The sequence below is a fragment of the Pongo abelii genome, chromosome 22 (assembly GCF_028885655.2).
Source record: "Pongo abelii isolate AG06213 chromosome 22, NHGRI_mPonAbe1-v2.0_pri, whole genome shotgun sequence".
In the NCBI taxonomy this organism is placed as follows: domain Eukaryota; kingdom Metazoa; phylum Chordata; class Mammalia; order Primates; family Hominidae; genus Pongo; species Pongo abelii.
In genome coordinates, this window is record NC_072007.2 from 43,940,198 (window position 1) to 43,965,269 (window position 25,072).

General features: G+C 42.3%; 2 protein-coding genes across 9 annotated transcripts in view; one reads left to right on the top strand and one right to left on the bottom strand.

The window, feature by feature from the left end:
• Nucleotides 1-15,424, bottom strand: part of CRYZL1 (crystallin zeta like 1) — a 51,675-nt gene extending 36,251 nt beyond the window's left edge. For 2 of the 4 annotated variants that reach the window (XM_024239263.3, XM_024239265.3), the window contains exons 1-2: nucleotides 15,007-15,424; nucleotides 4,845-4,916 (exon numbers count right to left, since the gene is read on the bottom strand). In XM_024239263.3, the coding sequence (XP_024095031.1) occupies nucleotides 4,845-4,910 (66 nt within the window). In that variant the 5' untranslated portion in view covers nucleotides 4,911-4,916; nucleotides 15,007-15,424. Of the gene's footprint in view, nucleotides 1-4,844; nucleotides 4,917-5,574; nucleotides 5,694-12,736; nucleotides 12,880-15,006 lie in introns of all 4 variants that reach the window. The other 2 variants (XM_054542784.2, XM_054542783.2) reach the window with 2 other exon arrangements.
• A 280-nt stretch (nucleotides 15,425-15,704) lies between these two features.
• Nucleotides 15,705-25,072, top strand: part of ITSN1 (intersectin 1) — a 248,908-nt gene continuing 239,540 nt past the window's right edge. For 2 of the 5 annotated variants that reach the window (XM_024239273.3, XM_024239274.3), the window contains exon 1: nucleotides 15,729-16,049. The gene's annotated coding sequence lies outside the window, so the exon portion shown is untranslated. Of the gene's footprint in view, nucleotides 16,050-25,072 lie in introns of all 5 variants that reach the window. The other 3 variants (XR_008517295.2, XM_054542469.2, XM_024239271.3) reach the window with 2 other exon arrangements.

Here is a 25,072-nt window from a genome sequence, read left to right on the forward strand (position 1 = left end):
CTGTACTCCAGCCTGGGTGACAGAGCGAGACCCTGTCTCAAAAAAAAAAAAAAAAAAAAAAAAAAAAGAAAAAGAAAATAAAAGAAAAAGAAAAGAAATTCAAAGGCAAAAATAGTCCAAATTGAGACACTCAATGTCATCCACCTATATTACTAAATATAATATCACCTCCTCTAAACAACTGAACCTGGTACTAATAATTAAATCAGTCTCCTCTACCCGATATGCCCACAATTAGATGAAAAGCTGGCCAAGAATAGCCACTTATATAGCCCCTCCTGTGATGTATCAAAGGGATTACTGTGCTTTGTCACGAACACAATCTGAGAACATCTTTTTAAATCACAGTTTTGACAAAACTTGGTGATAATATGAAGATGTTCAATAATATTGGTGAGTTTGTGAATTTTACTCATGATTTTGTGAACCTGGAGATGTTTCTTCCCAAGAGCCAATCAACCCCTGACCCTCATCCTGATCAATGATAGAAGCCAAGCTGTCTGAAACACAGACTCCTGGCCTAATAGTTTTTGTTTTTTTGAGACAGGGTCTTGCTCTATCACCCAGGCTGGAGTGCTGTGGTGTGAACACGGCTCACTGTAGCCTTGACCTACACAGGTGGGTACCACCATGCCCAGCTAATTTTTTTGGTAGAAATAGGGGTCTCACTTTTTTGCCCAGGCTGGTCTTGAACTCCTGGGCTTAAGTGACCCTCCTGCCTCAGCCTCCCAAAGTGCTGGGATTACAGGCGTGTGCCACTGTGCCTGGCCTAAATGTTTTAGGAGTTAGTGACAGACGAGAGAAAACTGGATTGTGTTCACGATCAAAACTCTCATAATTATTATGAAATACTGATTTACATATAACACGTACTTTTAATCCCTAAATTTACGGAAGAATGATTTTGGCTTGCCACAAATCTTTCTAATAATCACCAATACTGTATATGAAAATTCTACTATCTATGCTTAAAGTAATAAAAAACTTGGTGATAATATGAATATGAGTGATCATTTAAAACGCAGTAAATCAGGTAACTTTGGCACTTTCTGAAATGTGTATGGAAAATAATATTTTTCTACCTCTTCCATTTCACATATGAGACACGGTCCTTTTTTTTTTTTTTTTTTTTTTTGAGACTGAGTCTCGCTCTCCTGCCCTGGCTGGAGTGCAGTGGCATGATCTCCGCTTACTACAAGCTCCGCCTCCCGGGTTCATGCCATTCTCCTGCCTCAGCCTCCTGAGTAGCTGGGACTACAGGCACATGCCACCATGCCTGGCTAATTTTTTGTATTTTTAGTAGAGACAGGGTTTCACCGTGTTAGCCAGGATGGTCTCGATCTCCTGACCTCATGATCTGCCTGCCTTGGCCTTTCAAAGTGCTGGGATTATAGGCGTGAGCCACGGCGCCTGGCCGAGATAAGGTCTTTTCTGAAACATGGCTACTTTCTGGAAACTTGCATTATTGTGGTATTCAGAATACATTGGGTTACGTTAGCAACATGTAAAACTATTAAGTTTGTTCTGTCTTCCTAATACCTTTTACACTACCACCCTGAGGGACTAAAAACTCTTTTGCAGCAATTCTTTTAAAAATATTTTTCAAAGTAAGGTAGTGTAATGCCTCCAGCTTTATTCTTTTGGTCAAGATGGCTTTGGCTATTCAGAGTCTTTTGTGGTTCCATATGATTTTTAGGATTATTTTTCTATTTCTGTGAATAATGCCACTGGCATTTTGATAGGCATTGAATTGAGTCTGTAGAGGGCTTTGGGTAGCATGGACATTTTAACAATATTAATTCTTCCATTTTAATGGACACAGACTATCTTTCCACTTATTACTGTTCTCTTCAATTTCTTCCATCAATATTTATAGTTTTCATCATAGAGATATTTCACCTCCTTGGTTAAATTTATGCCTGGGCATTTTATTTTTTATAGCTATTATAAATGGGGTTGCCTTCTTAATTTCTTTTTTTTTTTTTTTTTTGAGACAAGTCTTGCTCTGTCACCCAGACTGGGGTGCAGTGTCAAGATCACGGCGCACTGCAGCCTTGACCTCCTGGGCTCAAGTGATCCTTCCGCCTTAGCCTCCCAAGTAGCTGGGACTACAGGTGTCAGCCAGCATGCCTGGTTAACTCAAAAAAAATTTTTTTTTTGTAGAGACAGTGTCTCCCTATGTTGCCCAGGCTGACCTTGAACTCCTGGGCTCAAGTGATCTTCCACCCTTGGTCTCCCAAAGTGCTGGGATTATAGGCACCTGGCCTTTTAATTTCTTTTTTAGACAGTTTGCTGTTGGTACAGAGAACTACTACTCGGCCGGGTGCGGTGGCTCACGCCTATAATTCCAGCACTTTGGGAGGCTGAGGTCGGAGGATAGCTTGAGCCCAGGAATTCGAGAACAGCCTGGGCAATGTGGCGAAACCTGCCTCTACCAAAGAAAAAAAAAGTTAGTCGGACAGGCATGGTGGCACATGCCTGTAGTCTCAGTTACTCAGGAAGCTGAGGTGGGAGCTGATGCTGGGGGAGGTTGCAGTGAGCCCAGATTGCACCACTGTATTCCAGTGTGGGTGACGGCGCAAGACCCTATCTCAAAAAACAACAACAACAACAACAAAGAACTGCTACTGATTTTTTTTTTTCTTTTGGAGATGGAGTCTTGCTCTGTTGACCAGGCTGTAGTGCAGTGGCACAATCTTGGCTCACTACCACCTCTGCCTCTCGGGTTCAAGCAATGCTCCTGCCTCAGCCTCCTGAGTAGCTGGGACTAGAGGTGCACACCACCACACCTGGCTAATTTTTTGTATTTTTAGTAGAGATGGGGTTTCACCGTGTTGCCCAGGCTGGTCTTGAACTCTTGAGCTCAGGCAATCCACCCACCTTGGCCTCCCAAAGTGCTGGGATTACAAGCGTGAGCCACCGTGCCCGGCCTCCTACTGATTTTTTATTTTGTATCCTGTAACTTTACTGAATTCATTAATTAGTTCTAACTGGTTTTTGGTGGAGTCTGTAGGGTTTTCTATATATAAGATCATGTCATCTGCAAACAGGGATGGTTTGACTTTCTTCTTTCCAATTCGAATGCTCTTTCTTTCTTTCTCTTGCCTAATTGCTCTGGCTAGGACTTCTAGTATTATGTTGAATAGAAGTAGTGAAAGTGGGCATCCTTGTCTTGTTCCAGATTTTAGAGGAAAAGCTTCCAACTTTTTCCTGTTCAGTATGATGTTAGCTGCAGGTTTGTTATACATGGCTTTTATTATATTGACGTATATTCATTCTATGCCTAATTTATGTAGGATTTTTATCATGAAGCGATGTTACGTTTTATTATATGGTTTTTATGTATCTATTGAGATGATCAGAGGGTTTATGTCCTTCATTCTGTTAATGTGATGTATCACATTTATTGATTTGCTTATGTTGAACTATCCTTGCATCCCTGGGATGAATACCACTCGATCATGGCCGTCAGGGAAATAGATATCAAAACCACAAGAAGATATCCCCTCTTAGAATGGCTATTATCAAAAAGACAACAAGTAACAAATGCTGGTAAGGATGTGGAGAATGGGAACTCTTATACACCATTGGTGGTCATGTAAATTAGTATAGCCATTATGGACAAAAATATGAATATTCCTCAAAAAATTAAAAATAGAACTACCAGGCTGGGCGCAGCAGCTCATGCCTATAATCCTAGCACTTTGGGAGGCCGAGGTGAGCAGATCACCTGAGGTCAGGGGTTTGAGACCAGCCTGGCCACGGCAAAACCCCGCCTCTACTAAAAATACAAAAATTAGTCAGGCTTGATGGTGCGTGCCTGTAATCCCAGCTACTCAGGAGGCTGAGGTAGGAGAATCACTTGAACCTGGGAGGCAGAGGTTGCAGTGAGGTGGGATGGCACCACTGCCCTCCAGCCTGGGCAACAGAGTGAGACTCTGTCTCAATTAAAAAAAAAAAAAGAACTAGCATTTAATCCAACAATCCCTCTCCTGGGTATACATACATCCAAAGGAAATGAAAGCAATATGTCAAAGTGATATCTGTACCTCCATGTTTACTGCAGCACTATTCACAATAGCAAAGATATGGAATCAACCTAAGCATCCATCAACAAATGAATGGATAAAGAAAGTGTGGTATATATACACAACAGAATACTATTCAGCCATAAAAAGAGCAAAATCCTGTCATTTGTGAAAATATGGATGAATCTTGAGAACATTGTGTTAAGTGAAATAAGCTAAGCACAGAATGACAAATATTACATGATCTCACTCAAATATGGAATCTAAGAAAGTTGACTGCATAGACGTAGAGAGTCCAATAATGGTTATTAGAGGCTGGGGAGATTAAAGGGGTGGGAGCTGGGGACAGAGGTTGGTCAACAGGTACAAAGTTACAGGTAGATGGAAGGAATAGGTTCTGGTGTTCTATTGTACAGCAGGGTGACTATAGTTAACAATGTATTACATATTTCAAAATAGCTAGAAGAGAGGATTTTAAAAGACACAACAAAATGGCAAGTATTTCACTGATGGATATGCTAATTACCCTGATTTGATCATTACATAATTTATACATGAATCAAAACATCACATGGTACCCCATAAATATGTACAATTACGTGTCAATTAAAAACAAAATAAAACTTAAAAAGTAGTTAAACTACAATATGAACCACCATTTTCACATAAAATTTAAAGGAAAGTACTGTAATTTGAGGAGTTTCATTTAAGTAATTTTTGTTCATTAAGTCTCACTGAAAATAACGTCCTTTAAAAGTGGGTTTATTGCATATAAAAATACACTAACTACTTTAATGATTAAACATTTTTTCTTACCTTTTCTTGAAATACAAATGTTATTTCTTCATCTGTGGAACTCTGTTGGAAATATAAGCCTTTCATAGTCACCTAAAAATAAATATATATACATGAAATAAAATAACAAGTCTTCCAGACTAAATGTAAGCAAAAATGGAAAAACAGTGCTGGCAAAGGATAAAATGACAACTACAAATGTAGTTTTCAAATAAGTAAATTTAGAAAATCTTTCACAAAGTGATCAAATAAGAAAATATGCAACACTCTCTGGGCACCTGTCTTACTGAGAATGGGTTTACAGTTCAACCTTTTACTACAAAGGCAAACATGCTTCATTTTACTTTCCTATACAATAAAAAAGATTACTTAAAAGAAGCCTTATGACGGCCAGAGAAACTCAATTTTATTTACCTTTTATTAAATTTTCCTTTAGTTACCGTTTATCAAAGGCTTTTGAAATCTTAAAGATCATTAAAAAGGAGAAAGTGAACAGCCAAGACACTGGTTGAAAACTGTGGCCCTAATTCTTCTGTATCAGTCTATAAACCATTTAATGGAAGCATTTAAACCTATAGCCGGGCACAGTGGCTCACACCTGTAATCCCAGCACTTTGGGAGGCCAAGGCGGGCAGATCATCTGAGGTCAGGAGTTCGAGACCAGCCTGACCAACATGGAGAAACCCCATCTCTACTAAAAAAAAAAAAAAAAATTAAAAAAAAAAAATTAGCCAGGTGTGGTGGTGCGCACCTGTAATCCTAGCTACTCAGGAGGCTGAGACAGGAGACCCGCTTGAACCTGGGAGGCAGAGGTTGCGGTGAGCCGAGATCGCGCCATTGCACTTCAGCCTGGGCAACAAGAGCGAAACTCTGTCTCAAAAAATAATAAAATAAAATAAATAAACTTATATTCTGTGAACTTTTTTTTTTTTAGACAGAGTCTCGCCCTGTTGCCCAGGCTGGAGTGCAGTGGCATGATCTTGGCTCACTGCAACCTCCGTTTCCCAGGTTCAAGCGATCCTCCTGCCTCAGCCCCCCTAGTAGCTGGGATTACAGGCACGCGCCACCATGCCTGGCTAAATTTTGTACTTTTAGTACAGATGGGGTTTCACCATGTTGGCCAGGCTGGTCTCGAACTCCTGATCTCAGGTGATCCACCTGCCTCGGCCTCCCAAAGTGCTGGGATTACAGGCATGAGCCACCGCGCCCAGCTCTGTGAACTTCTTGAGGCATCTCTAAAGATTCCACAATTGTTTCTTTAATTTTCAGAGTAATTATGTGGTAAGACTATTTTTTATGCAAATTTTACAGAAGTATAAAATATAGAAAAGTACACAAATCCTTGAAGCGCGTAACTTGTCGAATTTTACAGTGTGAATATGCCCACATCATGGCAGAAGACACATCATCGTACACCTCCAGAAGTTCCCTGTGTCCCCTTCTCCTCCTAAGGAGACCCAATATCCTAAATTTTAACAGCACAGATTAGTTTTGTCTGCTTTTGAACTTTATATAAATAAAATTATACTCTTTAATGTCTGTTTTCTTTCTTTCTATATTAGGTTTGTGAGTCTCACTCATGTGGTTACTTGTAGTTGTATTCCATTCATTCATATTGCTACATAGTACTCCACTGTATAAACAAATTGCTATTTATCCATTCCACTATAGACAGACACTTGAATTGTTTCCAGTTTGGGGCTCTTATGAATTGTTCTGTTAAAAACATTCTTGTATATACTTTTTGGTGAAAGTACTATTATTTCGTTTATTCTGTGATTGAGGAAAGTGAGTCTTAGCTTAAAGCACGTAGTTGGTGTCTCATAGCACCAGCTGGGCCAGAACTGGGAAATAAACTAGGTGCTACTTCTTCCAAAGTCATTACTCCTAACCATGGCATTTAATGGTTTCCTACAGAGCTGCTAACATTAGATGTATCAGTTAAAGTTGAATACTTTTTTTTTTTTTTGCAACGGAGTCTTGCTCTGTCGTCAGGCTGGAGGGCGCAGTCTCGGCTCACTGCAACCTCTGCCTTACAGGTTCAAGCGATTCTCCTGCCTCAGCCACCCGAGTAGTTGGGACTATAGGCACGCGCCACCACACCCGGCTAGTTTTTGTATTTTTAGTAGAGATGGGGTTTCACCATGTTGGCCAAGATGGTCTTGATCTCCTGACCTTGTGATCCACCTGCCTCGGCCTCCCAAAGTGCTGGGATTACAGGCATGAGCCACTACACCCAGCCTAAAGTGGAATACTTTTAAGATAATTATTAAGTACCTATTGATAGTTCTGGCTACATAATTTGCAGAGCCTAGTGCAAACTGGAAATGTGGGAAGCCTTGTCTAGAAATTATTAGAATTTCAAGATAGCAGAGCATGAAATCAAGCAAAAGTCTCTTCTGAATCTGAGGTCAGTGAGACTGCATAGGCCATATGTCCATAAAGCCAGCCCTCTGTGTTGAATGTTAGTGGATCTACTTGGATCCAAATACGTAAAGAGTTTTTACAGAGTGTAGTTGAGCAATGGTTGTTGGTTTCTCGGACGTGATAATCAAATGCTGGAACTAACAGAAATGAATACACATTCAAGATATATATAGAAATTATGTATGTAGCACATATCAATGAAGTATATAAAAGCAGGATTAAGCTAGGTTAAATGATTAATTCTAACCCTATGGTTGCAGAAGGTCTTTGTGTCAATGTTTTTGTTTGGGGGCTGGGAAGAACCTAAGCATGGATACAACATTTACGTATTCCCTCCAGCATTAAATCTAACCTCCTTTGAAGGCTCTCTAAAATGCATACTCACTCTCCCTACTCTACCTTAGTGCTTCCACAATGTCCAAGTACATACCCTCTGTCTATCTAGTTAGTATGACTTTACATCATATGGTTACCCCGTCTCAGAGCTTCTAGGCATGGCCTGTTCTCTGACAGAATGCTGTAATTTACAGATTCTGCTAAGTAAATAAAGTTCAAGTTCTACCCCCTCTCTGGAATCATTCCCGGTGACATTCATTCCATTTGATCCATGCTTCCCGATTTCATTACACACTAACGAAACCTTGCTTTATTTATTTACTAACTAGCGGGCTTTCCCAACCATTGCCTGGGAAATATATCCATTATTATTAAATAATAAAAAAAAAAAACTCTGTTCCTACTCAGTCTGGAGTTACTAGAACTGCCTTTTTGAGAAGTGGAACAATTACTTATCAATGCCTTGATTTCAAAGCATCTTGCTTTGTGATACTGGAAGCTACTGTTTTCTCTGCCCATTGAATCTTGGAATATATGGCATGTCTCCCAGATAAGCAGTCACATGGACCTTAGACTGTGCCCCAATTTCAAAGATCCTGGAAGATAACCGCTTGTTTGTACCCCTAGTATCCCTTAAAACAAATTATATATATATATATATATATATACACACATATATAATAATGGCAATATTTTTAGTCACATCATCCTAGTTTCTCTAAATTAGGTGAAAATTGCCCTGGTTGGTGTAAAAAAGTAATGTTCAGTTGGTCCAATTGAGAATTGTATGGGAACAAAAATATCCTTAAAATTACAAAGTAAAGAAAGAGAGGTGTTTTTACAAAAGTAGCCAGAAGAAAACTGAGGAAATATTTGTCTTGAAAGCCCAAAAAAAGAACACTGAGTTCCTAGTACTAGGAAAACGGTAGAATGGATGGTATTCAAGGCCCACATGGCTTCCTAGGCAGATTAAATAAAACAGTCTATTATGTAACAAAATTTTATTTCATTTTATTTTTTGTTTTTTGTCTCACACTCTGCCAAGTCTCATGTTATTTAATAAAACTTGTATTGACTTAAAATACATTGGCACATAGGACATAAAAGTATTAAACTTTTTTTTCTTTTTTTTTTTTGAGACAGAGTCTCGCTCTGTTGCCCAGGCTGGAGTGCAATGGCGCGATCTCCGCTCACTGCAAGCTCTGCCTCCTGGGTTCACGCCATTCTCCTGCCTCAGCCTCCGGAGTAGCTGGGACTACAGGCGCCCGCCACCACACCTGGCTAAATTTTTTTTGTATTTTTTAGTAGAGACGGGGTTTCACCGTGTTAGCCAGGATGGTCTTGATCTGACCTTGTGATCCGCCTGCCTCGGCCTCCCAAAGTGCTGGGATTACAGGCATGAGCCACTGCGCCCGGCCATAAAAGTATTAAACATTTTATAAAATAACAATATAAATTAAAATATATAGGCCGGGCACGGTGGCTCATGCCTGTAACCAGAACTTTGGGAGACCGAGGCGGGTGGATCATGAGGTCAATAGACTGAGACCATCCTGGCCAAGATGGTGAAATCCCGTCTCTACTAAAAATACAAAAATTAGCTGGGCGTGGTGACGTATGCCTGTAGTCCCAGCTACTCGGGAGGCTGAGGCAGGAGAATCGCTTGAATCTGGGAGGCGGAGGTTGCAGTGAACTGAGATCGTGCCACTGCACTCCAGCCTGGCAACAGAGCGAGACTTCGTCTCAAAAATAAATAAATGAACAAATAAACAAAATATATAATATGACATTTCTAAAAGTCATGTAACTTCAAAATTATAAGTTCTACTATAAATTTTACTATATCAAAAAAGTATGATATAAAACTTTTTGCCCAGAGTGGTGGCTCACACCTGTCATCCCAACAATTTGGGAGGAGGCTGGGGTAGGAGGACTGCTTCAGCCCAGGATTTCCACAGCCTGGGCAACAAAGCAAGACCCTGTCTCTTAAAATAGAATAAATAAATAAATAAGCCTGGCGTAGTGGTGCTCACCTGTAGTTCTATCTAGGCATTGGAGGCTGCTTTGAGCTATAATCAACACTGCACTCCAGCCCGGACAACAGAGTGAAACCCTGTTGTCTCTTAAACATATAAAACGTTTAAATTACAATAAACCTGTTTGAAAATGTAGGCTGATATAGCCTGTGAAAAGCATAGAAATTTTATATTTTTACAGGTATATCAGAATTTTAAAATGTTTGAATTAATCCACAAACTGAGGATTATGTTAGTAATACTATAAATTTTTATATTGGCCATACAGTAAACTTGGAGAAATAAAAATTAAGATAATACCAATTTAGAATAATTTTTAGCAAAAGCAGAACGAGAACTTTGCATAAATTAAACACCTGACTACAAACACTTCAAGAAAGTAGCTAATAAAAATACTGATCTGTTAAGGGATTTCTAAAAAATCAATGGGAAGTAGTTTCAAATGGTTTCATCCTTCTTATAATAGCAACATGAACTCCACTTGCTCCTCTGTTACACTCAATCCCCCAAGAAGCTCATCTATTCTTTTTTTTTTTTTAAGACAGTTTCGCTCTGTCGCCCAGTCTGGAGTGCAGTGGCGTGATCTCGGCTCGCTGCAAGCTCCGCCTCCTGGGTTCACGCCATTCTCCTGCCTCAGCTTCCCGAGTAGCTGGGACTACAGGCGCCCGCCACCGCGCCCGCCTAATTTTTTGTATAAAACTCATCTATTCTTAATTGTAAATAAAACCTCTACAAATCATTCCTTACCTACACTTTCAGGCCAAAAGTGTTTTGAGCATCAGACCAACTTCAAATTCAACAGACACAAAGCTGGACTCATCTTTCCCCCAAACAAGATTTTGTTGTACTCTCTAGTCATCAAGAATACCTTAGATCGCCGGGCGCGGTGGCTCACGCCTGTAATCCCAGGGTTTTGGGAGGCCGAGGCGGGCGGATCACGAAGTCAGGAGATGGAGACTATCCTGGCTAACACGGTGAAACCCCATCTCTACTAAAAATACAAAAAATTAGCCGGGCGTGGTGACGGGCGCCTGTAGTCCCAGCTACTTGGGAGGCTGAGAAGGGAGAATGGCGTGAACCTGGGAGGCGGAGCTTGCAGTGAGCCGAGATGGCGCCACTGCACTCCAGCCTGGGCGACAGAGCGAGACTCCGCCTCAAAACAAAAACAAAAACAAAAAACCTTAGATCCATCCCATCACCTTCACACTGGTGATGTGCGAACACCTCAATGCCTGAGGCTTGGGCTGTGGCGATAGGCTGCCAAATGCTTTCAATACTCTCCCTCATTCAACTCATCTATTCCCCTATGGCTAATTTAATTCCTGAAAGTCCAAACTCCTCTTCTTACATGCTCAAATTTTTATTATTCCCCAACACAAACTTTATAATACTATGGCCACTTCAGGCTCAGAGTTCGGTTATAATGTTTCTAACCTACCTTCATTTTTAAGGAAAGCAAAGATATATATAAACAGCTACACAAGAGAAAAACACACACACACACACACACACACACACACATATATATACACATACATATAAACAGCTAGACAAGAGAAAAACAGATGAAGTCAACTCTGAAATGTGGCCCTGTATGCTCAACCTGGTCACCATGCCAGGCTCTCTCGGGCAGTTTGAGTATCAAACACCCTATTCCCCATCCATCGTTGGGACCTGTGCATAGCATTATAATACTAGCTGGATTGTTAGGGGGAAATCTTCAGTTATATTTTGATCATTTGGGAAAAGGTGAATTAATGTTAAGTTTTAACAATGTTCACATTAATCTGTGAGACTTTTTGTACATATCCACACATTGGAAAAAGAAATATGCCCAAATATTTGATTAAAAAGAATACAGTCACCATAATCAAAGCAACTAGCTGGAGGTTTGGCTCAAATATTATATTCTGCAGGCTGTGGAGGATGGTAGTCCTAACGGGTCAGGTCTGCTTTCTTTTTTTTTTTTTTTTTTGATAGGGAGTTTTGCCCTGTCACCCAGGCTGGAGTGCAGCCGCACAATCTTGGCTCACTGCAACCTCCGCCTCCCGGCTTCAAGTGATTCTCCTGCCCCAGCCTCCCGAGTAGCTGGGATTACAGGCGCACGCTACCACACCCAGCTAATTTTTTTGTATCTTTAGTAGAGATGGGGTTTCACCATGTTGGCCAGGTTGGTCTCGAACTCCTGACCTTGTGATCCACCCGCCTCGGCCTCCCAAAATGCTGGGATTACAGGCGTGAGCCACCACACCTGGCCTGCTTCTTAAAGAGGGTGGTGAATGCATGGTTATAACTGTTGAGGATATCTCTACATGGTATAGTCAACAGTTTCTAGAAATATGTATATTCAAAGGACACTCTGCACTAGCAATGAGTCCACAGGTGTTTTGGGTGTTTTGCTGTGCACAACTGCAGTGCTCTTCTGTGCCTGTTATTATATAAGGTGGGCACAGAAGGTACTGTGACAGTGGCTTATATCTGGCTAAACCTTGTAAAGTAATTCCAGCTGATAATATAAGAACTTTAGGCATTATAACTTAAAACTAAATGGAAAATGCGTAACATTAGATGGTCCCTATCACTAGAGGGACTGAAACAGAGGCTGGGTACATATTACACGGGCTTCATAAAGGAGATTCCAGAGTCAACTGAGTGGGACAGGTGGATCAAATGACCATTTAGTTCTCTTCTAATTGTGACAATCTTGATAAATATTATCAAGGCATATTCGATTGAATTTATACATGTGTGGCATAATCTCTACATCTTATGCAACTTGAGATCTAAAGATAGATAAAGGAGCAGAAAAGGAAAATTGTTTCTTTTTTGCCTATCTAGTACAGTGGCTCTCAACAAAGAACTCTTCTGGATCTCAAAAGAATTTTTGATGACCTCCCCACCTCCATGAGGGATTTATTTTATTATCTGTTGATTTTCAGATGGCATTTTCACTTAAGAGTCTAGGGTTTCTTACATGACCAGTGCCCCACCCATATCTCTGGGGGTTGGAGACGTGGGATGGTCATTATCCCAAAGATCTGAAAATCTCTGATCCAGTTACTATTTAATATAGGTCTATGTAATATAATATGATCCAGAACAACAGAAACTTACCTTTCATTTATATTTTTGAATGAGCATCTTATTTTCCTATATTGTACTACTGGGGAACAAGGGAGCGAACGGTGTGATGAATGAGTCTTCCCTTTATAAGCTGGCTTAATCATGTGACTCCGGGACAATGCAGGTGGAGGTCCCTGGTGATGAGAATAACTAACTGAGAGATCCTCCCAAAACTCTACCACACCAGTTACTCGCTCCCCTCCAATCCATTTAACTGACTTTCTTTTCCACCTACTAACATTATTGAAGTCTGTAAATGCTTAATTTTCCAGTTCACTGGAGGATTGTAGAGAAACCACTTCTTGCTTCAAATGAAAAATATGAATTGTAATTTTGATTAAATATTTACTAACTGAAAAATCAAGAGAAAATAATTTTCATGTCTTTACTATGCATAAAATGGAAGACTTTTTTTGGTAAAATACCATATTTTAGCATATGTAGATATGTGTATTTTTTTTCTTTTTGAGACAGTGTCTCAATCTGTTGCCCAGGCTGGAGTGCAGTGGTCGTGATCTTGGCTCACTGTAACCTCCGCCTCCCGGATTCAAGCAATTCTCCTGCCTCAGCCTCCTGAGTAGCTGGAATTACAGGCGTGCACCACCATGCCCAGCTAATTTTTGTATTTTTAGTAGACACGGGGTTTCACCATGTTGGCCAGGCTGGTCTCGAACTCCTGGCCTCAAGTGATCCGCCCGCCTCGGCCTCCCAAAGTGCTGGGATTACAGGCGTGAGCCACCACGCTCGGCCAATATGTGTATTTTTGCTCTTCTGCTCATAAAACTCTCCTGAGCTCAATGTAGTTCATTGGGTCTACAAAAAGAGCATAGTTATCTTAGAAATATTTCATTGCACAAGGCTGGCAGCTTGATCTGGTATGGGGAACTACCTCAGTTTCAAATCTAAACGTCTTATCCCCTGCTGTAAGCTGGAACAGAAGCATCAATAAGGGAAATTAGTGATAAAAGGCTGTAATTATACACTGCAGTGGCTGCTGGATCTGATTTAGAAGTCATAACTGACCCGAGTTTGAATCCTGGCTTTCCTACTTATTAGTGGTATGACTTTGGGCTACTTAATTTTAACCTTTCTGGGCCTGAGATCCCATATCTTAGATAATAATAGCAGTTATCTCAAAGGGTTGCCATAACGATTAAATAATACATGCAAAGCACTCAGCACAACATCATACTTTCAGAAATATTGGCTATTTTGACTATTATTTCTGTAAATTGGGCACATCTCAATTACAGAGAATCTCTAAAGTATTTCTGAATCCCATCTCATAGAGTTGCAAAGGGTTTGGTCAATGCAACCTTATTTTTCACACCTTTTAATTTCTGCAGAAGGCTACTGTAGCAGCCACTAGCACAGGTGGCTATTGAGCACTCCAACTGTGTCTAGTAGGAATTGAAATGCGCTGTAAGTGGAAAATACACATCAGATTTTGAAGATTTAATACGAAGAAAAGAACGTAAAATCTCAATTTTTAAATATTTGATCAAGCGTTGAAATGATAATGTCTCAGATATACTAGGCTAAATGAAACATATAATTAAACTTAATTTCACGTGTTTCTTTTCACTTTTTAAATGTAGTTACCCCAAAATTTAAAATGACATAAGGGACTCGCATTATATTTGTACTGGACACAGTTCAGGTAAAACCTTTCTACTCATAACATGGACAGCAGCACCTGGGAGCTTCTTAGAAACGCAAATGTTTGGCCCCGACCCAGACCTATCCCAAGGCGATGCTTACATCTCGCTCCAGATGATTCCGCTGCTTAACATAATGAAGAGGGCCGATCTGGCTCAACAGCCACTTACAGTGAATAACTACTAACTGCTTTCTGAAAACAGCAAAGTGATGAGGCAGAAAGAAGTGGCTGAGAAGAAGTAACAGAAAGAAAAAGACACGCAAATTCTAGGAACAACAAGCAGAGGAGAAAAACCCAACCTGGGAGATTAAGTGGAAGGGCACTCCCCGAACTCTGCCTCCATAAAATTAGAGGGAGATGCAAACTGAGATAAGACCTACAATCAAAACCCGTCAAGGTCCAGGAAACTGTCCCTCAAATCTAGTCTTACCCACCCCTCAGCGGCCTCAGCTAAGCTAGGCCCGGGCCCGAACAAGACCCAGGTTAGGGTTCAACGCAAACCACCATCCTCCCCAGGGCTGCACGGTTCCGTGGGGCATCTCTCCACCTTTCGCTTAAAGTCCCGTTTCCCAAGACACAGGACGCGTTTCCCGGGGCTCACCTGCCTCTGAGCCGCCCCAACGGCCTGCACCTTCACCACCGCCACCTTCCAGTCCTTCGGCAGAGAGCCCGCCCCCTGCTCCCATTGGTCAGGCCGCTCGTCACTCCTGAAGGGCTGGGTCGGACTCGCGAGGCTGTCGAGAACGCCATGGCAACCGGTCTCGGAACTACAACTCCCGTCATGTTCCGCTTGGGGGCGGAGAAGGAGGCGAGGCACCGCCCCAAGGACTACCAATAAATGGGCGAAGTTGAAATCGCCTGGATGGGGTCCGTTTTATGCAAATTCTAGCCGAAGACCACACCCTTCCTCATTCCAACCATAGGCCCGGCCAACCCCTTTGGGTTGTGCTTCGCCTCCTTTTTCCTTTCCACATTATTCTCTCCTTTAAAACCTCCAATAACTAAGTCAATTAAGTGCATCCTATCTAGTGTCTCTCACGGCAACGAGCAGATGCACCGAAATCGTGCAACAAAATCTCCATAAACCACGATAGACAACCTCAGAGCATAAATCTCCGGTTACGCCTACGTGGGGAGGAGGGAGAGAGTGCTAATCCTGCCCCCACACAGCTCCTGCTGATTGGCTCATTCGGCTTGTCACTCTGTTGTCTTACATTTCTTTGGCTCACCCTCCTGGGGTTCGCACAGTGGGCGGGGCCAGCGGTAGGGGGCGGTGAGAAGGTGCGGGCCCCTTCTTCCGATTGGCAGGCGGTTTCCCCACCCACTTATGGGCGGAGATGGATGGTGGATGGTGGATGGGGGGCGGGGGAGGCAGCGGAGGGAGATGAGGAGATAGGCGGGAGCGAGGGAGCGAGGGAGGGAGCGAAGGAGGTAGAGAGGAGTGGAGGCGCCAGGGGAGGGAGCACAGCTTGGTTGCTCCGTAGTACGGCGGCTCGCGAGGAAGAATCCCGAGCGGGCTCCGGGACGGACAGAGAGGCGGGCGGGGATGGTGTGCGGGGTTGCGGCTCCTGCGTCCCTCCCCGCGGCGCGTGAGCGGCACTGATTTGTCCCTCGGGCGGCAGCGCGGACCCGCCCGGAGATGAGGTGAGGAGAGGGCTGCACGGCGGCGGCCTGGACCGCGGGCGGCTGCGGCGGGGGCGGGGGTCGGCGCGGGGGTCGGCGCGATGGCTGCCCGGGGCATCCGTCCCGTGCCCGGCGCTTGTCTCCCCGTCCGCCCATAGCCCCTCGCCGCGCGCCCGAGAGACGGCAGCGGCTGCTCCTCTGCCTCGTCCTTCCAGTCCTCGGGGGCGGCGGCGGGGTGGCGGGCGGACCCGCACTGGGAGGCCGGGGGCCGCGGTGGGCCGTGGGGTGGCGGCCGCCGGACGGGCGTGGGGATGAATGGGCGCCGCGGTCCCGCCGCCTAGCGGGCTCCCTCCTCTCGCGGGGACCCCGGGCGGCCGCTCCTTCCCGAGCTGACCTCCCTGCCCTCGGCCGCCGGCGAGGGGTGGCCGGGCCTCGCTTCCCGCCGGCCTCCCGGGGACCCGCGCTGGCGGGAGCGGCGCCGCCTCTGCCTGGAGCCCCGGCTCCTTCCTCGGCCCCTCGCTCGCGAGCCTGCAGAATCCTGGGTCAGTGAAGGGCAGGCAATGCCGTTCGGCCCCAGGGCGCGCCGCAGGGCCGCCTCTGAAGGCATTTAAAGGAGAGCGGCTTCCGCGCCCTGTGAGCGCGTCTCCGGGTCCGCCGCGTCTCTTCCCTTCTTACGCACCGACAAGGTTTTGTGGTGTGGACCCAAGGCACAATTGCAGTCCCTTGCTTGCACGAGGGAATGCAATCAGAATTCCCAAAAAAAGGAAACCGGCGAGAAATCGGCCGCACCTTCCTGCGCTTCTGCTTGCCTTGGGATTAGAAAACAACTTCGGAGATTACATTTCCTATGGGCAATCTTTTGTTGTGATTCAGACTCAAGAAGGCTTTGCTTTGGAAGAAATAGATTAGCGGCTTCTCTGTGGAGTTGGAGGCTATAGAGATTTTTATAGCCTCTTCAATATGAAAGTTTCCTCTAGAACTTTGCCATCATCAGTGCTATTCTGAGGGCAGCAGCAACCTGGAAATTTAAATATATGCAAGCTCCGGCCAGATGCGTTTCTTTGTGCTTGTCTGTTGGCATTCTTCTCTTGCTGCTCCCCTTGATCAAAACGTACAGATAATAAAAACAAGGCCAATGAAAAGGGTAGATAATGACAGCAAATCCCATACAAACAAATGCCTCTAGAAATTCTCAGTTCTGTCAGCGGGGAGGCAGTTTTGCTAATCCCGTGGAACGGATGAAGAGAAAGGCACAGAGATCTCATGGATTATGTAGTGGACAGGATGTGAGGGCAGGAACTGGGGCCAGGACCCAGCAGGCCAGCTGGTTTGCATGGTGCCACTCTAAACCCCCAAAATATGAATAGGAGGAATGTATTTGTTGGGATACCTTTATTTTTAGACGACTTTAAGGTTGAGAGTGCAGAAGCTTAAACATCCTTCATAGTTATTATTTCTTAGTTTATCTCTGAGAACAAAATATGTTTCTGTTTAAAATTTCTTTTACTGGTGTGCTTGAAACGTTATTTTGATGGGAGTTTCCTTGTAAGTAAAAACATTGAAAAATACATACATATGAAAGAAAAATCCTTAGTGCAGATGGGTTTGTAAAGAATCCAGGGACTTTTAAGTCATATAAATTAAGGAGTGAGGGACACTAATTTGATGATGGTGTTAAAATTATTTCAGACACCTTTAAGTAGTCCAGTGGAGATCATTTCTGATAGTATGATCTTTTTTTAAAAAAATGGTATTTCTTTATCTAGGAATGCTTCTGTTGAAATTGTTGGGGCGCATGGTACCGTCACAAAACTCTATTATTATTCTGCCTGAGTAAGAGAGGAAATGAACAAATTTTTAATGTACTTTGGAACCCTGCGGATTGCTCAGATACTAAGCATTGTGAAATAGGGCATAAAATGAGTGGTAGCAAGTTAGTTCTGTGAAATGTTTGTCTCTCTTAGCTTTTTTTTTTTTTTGGCAGTCGAGTAGCAATTTTCTTTTCCTAAAGCTTATCTTCAATATTGGTAGTAGAACCTCTGCTCAAGTTTATCTTTTCCGCAAGTGCCTAGATTGGGACAAACTATCAAGGCTCCTTCCTGTAAGAGATTAAGGAGGAGCTGCTGGTAAATTCCTTTACTTTTTTTTTTTTTTTTTTTTTTGAGGCAGGGTCTGGCTATGTCACTCAGGCTGGAGTGCAGTGGCGCAATCTTGGCATACTGCAGCCTCTACCTCCTGGGCTCCAGTGATCTTCCCCTCCCAGCTTCCGGAGTATCTGGGACCACAGGTGCATGCCACCATGCCCAGTTAATTTTTAAATTTTTTCTAGAGACAGGGTCTCTGTGTGTTGCTCAGGCTGGTCTAAAACACCTGTCTTAACGATTCTCCCACCTAGGCAGCCTCCCAAAGAGCTAGGATTAGAGGGATGAGCCACCATGCTTCGTCCAAATTCCTCTACTCTAAATCATCTGTTTAATTTGCTAAAATTTGTGAGTTGTAGAGAATTGATGACACGAGAGTTGAGATTATATTATGCACCTCAAATTCTTCTGCCATAGAGCTGTTCCCTTCTGAATGATCACTTCCTCCTGAATGGCTCCACTTACTGGTTGGGTTTCTTAAAGTGTGGACCTCAGATCACTTACATCAGCATTAATGGAGGCACTTGTTAAAAATATAGGTTTTGGGCGTGGTGGATCAAACCTGTAATCCCAACACTTTGGGAGGCTGAAGTAGGAATAGCTTGGGCCCAGGAATTTGAGACCAGCTTGGGCAACATAGGGAAACTTTGTCTCTAAAAAAAAATTTTTTTTTAATATTCTGGGCTTAGTGACTCGTGCCTATATTCCCAGCTTTTCTAGAGGCTGAGGTGGGAGGATCTGGTTCGCTTGAGCCCAGGAGATCGAGGCTGCAGTGAGCCATGATTGCCCTACTGCACTCTAGCCTGGGCGACAGAGAGAGCGAGCCTGTGTACAAAAAGTAAGTAAGTAAGTAAATAAATACAGGTTTCTGTCACCTCACCTCAGAATCAGACAGCTGGAGGTGGGGCCCTGGAATTGGTATTTTTAATGCATTCTCCAGGAATTTCTCCTGCATAGGGAAGTTGGAAACCACTGGCTTCCTTCTCACTGAGCATCTCCTGAGATCAGCTCCTGAAGTGGATAGAAAGTTTTTCAAGTAGCAGATTAAGTTTTATCCCTTAGGCTGCTAATAAAAAACAATTGACCATGATTGTGTAATTGTACCTGTCGTACACCTTTCAGAAGGCAGAGGCTTTGGTTCACCCCTGTACCTCCAGGGCCTAAAACAGTGCCTGGAGGAACTCAATTAAACATTTGTTGAGTGAATATGTGAACTACATTGCAGTGAGGCCAATCTTTTAAAAGTTACTTGTCAACTTAATCTATCAGTTAGTGGCATATTAAAGCCCAGCATATTACAAAAAATTTTTTTTTAGTAGTCACTGATTTTATAAGTTAGGAGCCACAAGCACTATATACCCCAGTGACTTCAGTAAGTTTGGTTAGTTTAGAAAGGAGAGAGCCTTTCCCAGGCATAGTGTGCTTAAGGTGATTAGCCAGAAAGAAGATTCAGAGCAAAGCATTTGCTTAGAGAGTCAAAATGTAAATTTAAGTCACAGTGTAGTGGTAAATCATATATCAAACTTATATTTGGTATATTGTCTTATCAAAATATCATTTTATAAACCATAAGTCCAACATACTGCTATAAAAATTGGTTTCTAACAAATAGAGAAAATTGTTATATTTTCCAATTTCACTTTTCATACTAATAAAATTTGACCTTTACACCTTCTTTTCAAGAGTTCACCACAGGGCACCATAGATATTATGTAGTTAAGAGTGCAAACTCTGGAGAATATTGTGTTTGACCACACATAGTCAGTGAGTTTGATCTAACCTCTCAATGCCTCATTTCTCAGCTGAAAATAGGAATAGTAATAATAAAGTTCATATACTTCTAAGTGCTGACATAAGTTTTTGAGACACATCCACTTAATAAATGGTAGTTACAGTGATGATAAAGAATTGGGGTGTATAAAAATACCTAAAACTCAAAAGCTAACCCATTTAATTGTTGTACTACTGGACTTCATGATAGTAAGTAGAAATCTGTTGCTTAAAAAAGAAGTTTCTTTGGTGGTGTGCGTCTGTAGTCCCAGCTACTTCAGAGGCTGAGGTGGGAGAATCACTTGAACCCAGGAGATCAAGGCTGCGGTAAGCTATGATTGCGCCACTGCACTCCAGCCTGGGTGACAGAGCAAGGCCTTGTCTCAAAAAAAAAAAAAAAAAAGTTTATTGCTAACTCCTTGGTACTATGTATAATTTTTTAATTGAATGACTAGATTAAACATTAAAAGTATTTAGCAAGCTATCAAATATGTATTAATAACTATAAGTTTTGAAAATAAATACTAAATCTGATCACTTTTAGGTTAAAATATAGTTTATGATGAGCAACTAATATTCTTTGTATTTAAAAAGATAATTGTTTTATGGTAGAAAAATTGAAATACAGAAAAGTATAAAGTAGAAAACTATGAAATACCCATAAGTCTACTACCTGCATACATATTTCTTCAAATCCTTTTGTGTGTGTGCATGTGGCTATTCATATACAATTTCTGGTAACGAAAATGGGATCTTGCTATACATATGGTTGTAACCTGCTTTTTTTTTGCTTAACATCTTGTCATGAGTGTCTTTTCCTATATAGCATTATAACAATTTTAGTAACCAAATAATATTCCGTTTTATGGATCTATGGTAGTTTTTTTTTTAATTTTTATTTTTTCAGACGGAGTCTCAGTCTGTCACCCAGGCTGGAGTATAGTGGCTCAATCTTGGCTCACTGCAACCTCCGCTTCCCAGGTTCAAATGAATCTCTTGCCTCAGCCTCCTGATTAACTGGGATTACACATGCCTGCCACCATGCCTGGCTAATGTTTGTATTTTTAGTGGAGATGGGGTTTCGTCATGTTGGCCAGGCTGGTCTCATACTCCTAACCTCAGGTGATCCACCTGCCTCAGCCTCCCAAAGTGCGGGGATCACAGGCATGAGCCACCACGCCCAGCCATGGATCTCTGGTGGTTTAGCCAATTTATTTTTATTAGACATTAGTTTGTTTATTTTTCCTCCACGGTTACTTATAACCCTGCAGTGACTGTCCCTCTACATATGTCTCTGAATGTACTTGTGAGATTATTTTCATTAGGATAAATTTCTACAAATGGAATTTGCAGGATCAAAGCCTATGGTAAATTTTAGGATTTTTTAAATCCGTATTTCCAGTTTGTCATTTAGAAAGATTGTAGCATTTTATACTCTTACCATGGTATATCAGACTTCCAGTCTCCCAGCCCCTTGTACCTTCCCCCCCTTTTTTGGAATGACTTAACCAGTGACAAACCTAGTGAATTTTTGCTTTTAGGAAGAAGAATGTGTTTAGTAGTGTGATATGGAAACTCAGAAATCTCGTGCATGGGTAATGGTGATAGCTAATGTCGATTAAGTTCTTTTGCAGCATCTTATATACATTAACTCACTTCACAAAAACTCTCATCTTACAGATGCCTTGGAAACTAGGGTACCAGCAATTAGAGAGCCAGCAAGCGGCTGAGCGGATTTTTACTGTAGAGTGCAAAACTGTTAGCCTGTTTCCTAGACATGTTTTATAGGCATTTGGGTACTTTTTACATTCTCGATTTCTGTTGTGGAGTAACTAAGAGGTTCTCTGACATGTACTAATGTATAAACTGGGTGGGGCACAAATTTGAATCCCTTTCACTGAAGAGTTGGTCACATAAGTTAGCTCAGAAATTAGCTTTGGGACCGGTGCTGTGGGTCACTCCTGTAATCCCAATACTTGAGAGGCCAAGGTGGGAGCATTACTTGAGCCCAGGAGTTCCAGACCGGCCAGGGCAACATAGCAAGACCCTACAAAAAATTTTTTTTAAAGTAGCCCGGTAAGGTGTTGCCCACCTGTAGTCCTAGCTACTAGGGAGGCTGAGGTGGGAGGACTGCTTGTACCCAGGAGTTGGAGGCTGCAGATGCCACAGCACTCCAGACTGGGCAACTTAGTGAGATCTTGTCAAGAAAGAAAGAGAGAGGAGAGGGCAAGAGAGAGAGAAAAGAAAGAGGAGAGAAAGAGAAAGAAAGGGAAGGAAAGAGAAAGAAAGAGGAGAGAGAGAAAAATTAGCCTCATCAACTGTCCAGCATTCATCCTTAAAGTAGTCTTGTTATCCTTTACTCTGTAGTGGTTTTCCTAAAGTACCCCTGCATGAAAAACAGGATTAGAGTGCTAGAGAAGACTAGTGAAATTTGAAAAGGCAGTTCACTTGGTGATGTGGACTTGTCTTAGAAGCGCAAGACTGTACAGAAGTGTGATGAGGGAGACAGCTGGGTGTGTGTCCAGATGGTTCCATGTTGGCGAGTTTGGAGATACAAAGTGGCCTAAGGAAGTTTACTTGCTGAATGCGAAGGCCTCAGTGTAGAGAGATATCATCCACTGGGAGATCACTGAAAAGTAAACCAAAACATTTTTATTAATACATGTGATGGTAGAATATCACTCCAGTTCTGTTCCTAAAGTTTGTAGCTCTCTAAGAAAGTGACTTTTAAGCAAGTTAATCTGTTTGAATGCATCACTGCTCTTTCAGTGTTTTTCTAGTAGAATTAATGATAGGTAGCTTGCTTTATTAGCTTACTGCCCAGAGAGAACATTGGTGAAATTGTTTTGGCTTCAGCTCTCTGGACTGAGTTTGTGCCGCCTAGCTCAGTTTTCAGTTGGTCACCAAAACCTGTCGTTGTTTTTGTGTGTTATGGGGTCTGCTGGAGTCATGTGGTAGTGTGTTTGGCTCTTCATTGAGTGGTGGAGCCAGGAGTTGAGCTGAGGGCTGTGGCAGAGTTTTGAATTCAAGTGAATTCGAATGTGAAAATAACAATGTCTGGCCGGGCGTGGTGGCTCACACCTGTAATCCCAGCACTTTGGGAGGCCGAGGTGTGCGGATCATGAGGTCAGGAGTTTGAGACCAGCCTGGCCAACATGGTGAAACCCCATCTCTACTAAAAAATACAAAAATTAGGCTGGCGTGGTGGCGCGCAAGTGTAATCCCAGCTACTTGGGAGGCTGAAGCAGGAAAATTGCTTCAATTCCCTGCTTGAACACAGGAGGTGGAGATTTCAGTGAGCTAATGTCGCACCATTACACTCCCGCCTTGGCGACAGAGCGAGACTCTGTCTCAGAAAAAAAAAAAGGAAGAAAATAACAAGGTCATAGCAACACAGCAAGTGGTCAGAGTTTTACCCTTGGTAGTTAAAATTAAACATCCTCTTTTTAATACAGGAGGACAATGCTCTTGCTCCTCTGTTGCACTGGTGAGCATTTGATGTGTTCCTCCTTGCATTATGTCTGCAAATCGTTCTGGTGTCTGGTGGCATGCATTTGCAAGACATGGATACAGTTCATGGACGTGGACGAGGTCAGCTGGCTTTTAGTGTCAGACTATAACCAACCTAGTTAAGAAGGACACTGACTCTTACCATAAAAGCACTGAAACAAGATGCCATTGGAGCCATTCGTTTTGTGTGTGTGTGTCTGTTTGCCTGTGTGTGTGTACAGGGTTAATTACTTCTCTGCAATGCAAATTTCCTGACCAGTTTTATTGTTCTAACACAGACAAAATGTTGTGTAAACACATATATCATTCCAGTGTGTTATCTATAATAGGAGTGTTCATTGTGGATCCAGTGTTTTACAAAAATCAATTCATTTCTGCTGTGAACTTAAGATAGTAGATTTTAAAACCAAGTTATCTTTCAATTTCTGAAGTTATCTGAAACTCAGCTGCCCCAATCTTGCAGAATTGGAGAATTGCATTTTGGCCACTGATGAATAAAAGCTATATAGCTAGTAATGAGAGAAACCTTGAAAAATTGACAAGAAAATGAGTGCCATTCTTGGTATATAGCAGATTTCAATGAATAGTAGTTCTCTTTGCGTTTATTTCTCCTCTTTCCTGCACTTAATATAAAGAGCTAATATTAAAGTCATTAAATGAGAATAGATCTGTATTATAGGTAGCACTGCTTATTTTTAGACCCCTTCAGATACAGTTATTACAATTGTTGTTTTAATATTCTTTAAATGATTACAGGAGGAAGAAACTTGGTAGCGGGGTTACCAGGATGTTAGCTCCATGAGGGCAGGGAGTGTATCGCTGTTGTCCAGGGGGCTAGCCCCAGGCCCTAGAGCAGCGCCTGCTGCCTGGCAGACATGCAAGGGTTATTTGTTGGTTTATTAAATCAAGGAGTGTTTGAGGTCCTTCGAACCTGGAGGCCCGAGGGCTCTGAGCTGGTGCAGAGCAAGTGCTGGGGGCAAGAGAGACAGGTGACGAGTGAAGGAGAGAGGCCCAGTTGGGACTTGACTCAGAATGTCTGGGAAGTAGGAAGTTAATGTAAGTTTTAAGCAGGGGAGTCCCATGATATGCTTTTGTTTAAAAAGCTGCTTCTGGGTATCATGTGGGAGTGGATTGGAGGAGGGATAGAGAGTAACATACCATTGACTCCGCTTCCAGCTGTCTATGGATGTTGACGTTTCTACCTAGCCTTCTACCTTATCTTTGTGATGAGGATAATATGGTTTACTTTGTGAGGTCTCAGGAATGGTTTGAGATGGATGGTAATTTGTATAAACTTTCTGGAGTTTCTCTGAGGAAAAGAGAACCCCATAAAATTATTACTATTGATCAAATGAAATGGCAGTGTAAGATAAAGATCAAGAATTATTTAGCTTTATAAACAAATTAATTGAGGTTATGAATATAGGTTTCTATAGGAGAGATTTTGTTTCCTTTTTTTAGTGAAAGAAATCTTAAATGTATTGGAATGAATCGTTAAAATAGCAGGCTTTTGCATTGTCTATAGAAGCTGTTCTCTTTGAGGAAGATCTGTTTTGTAAAATGCTGCTATTGTCTGTCCAATCTGGATAATTAGTATCAAAGGGAGGGAAATCCTGCGGTAAT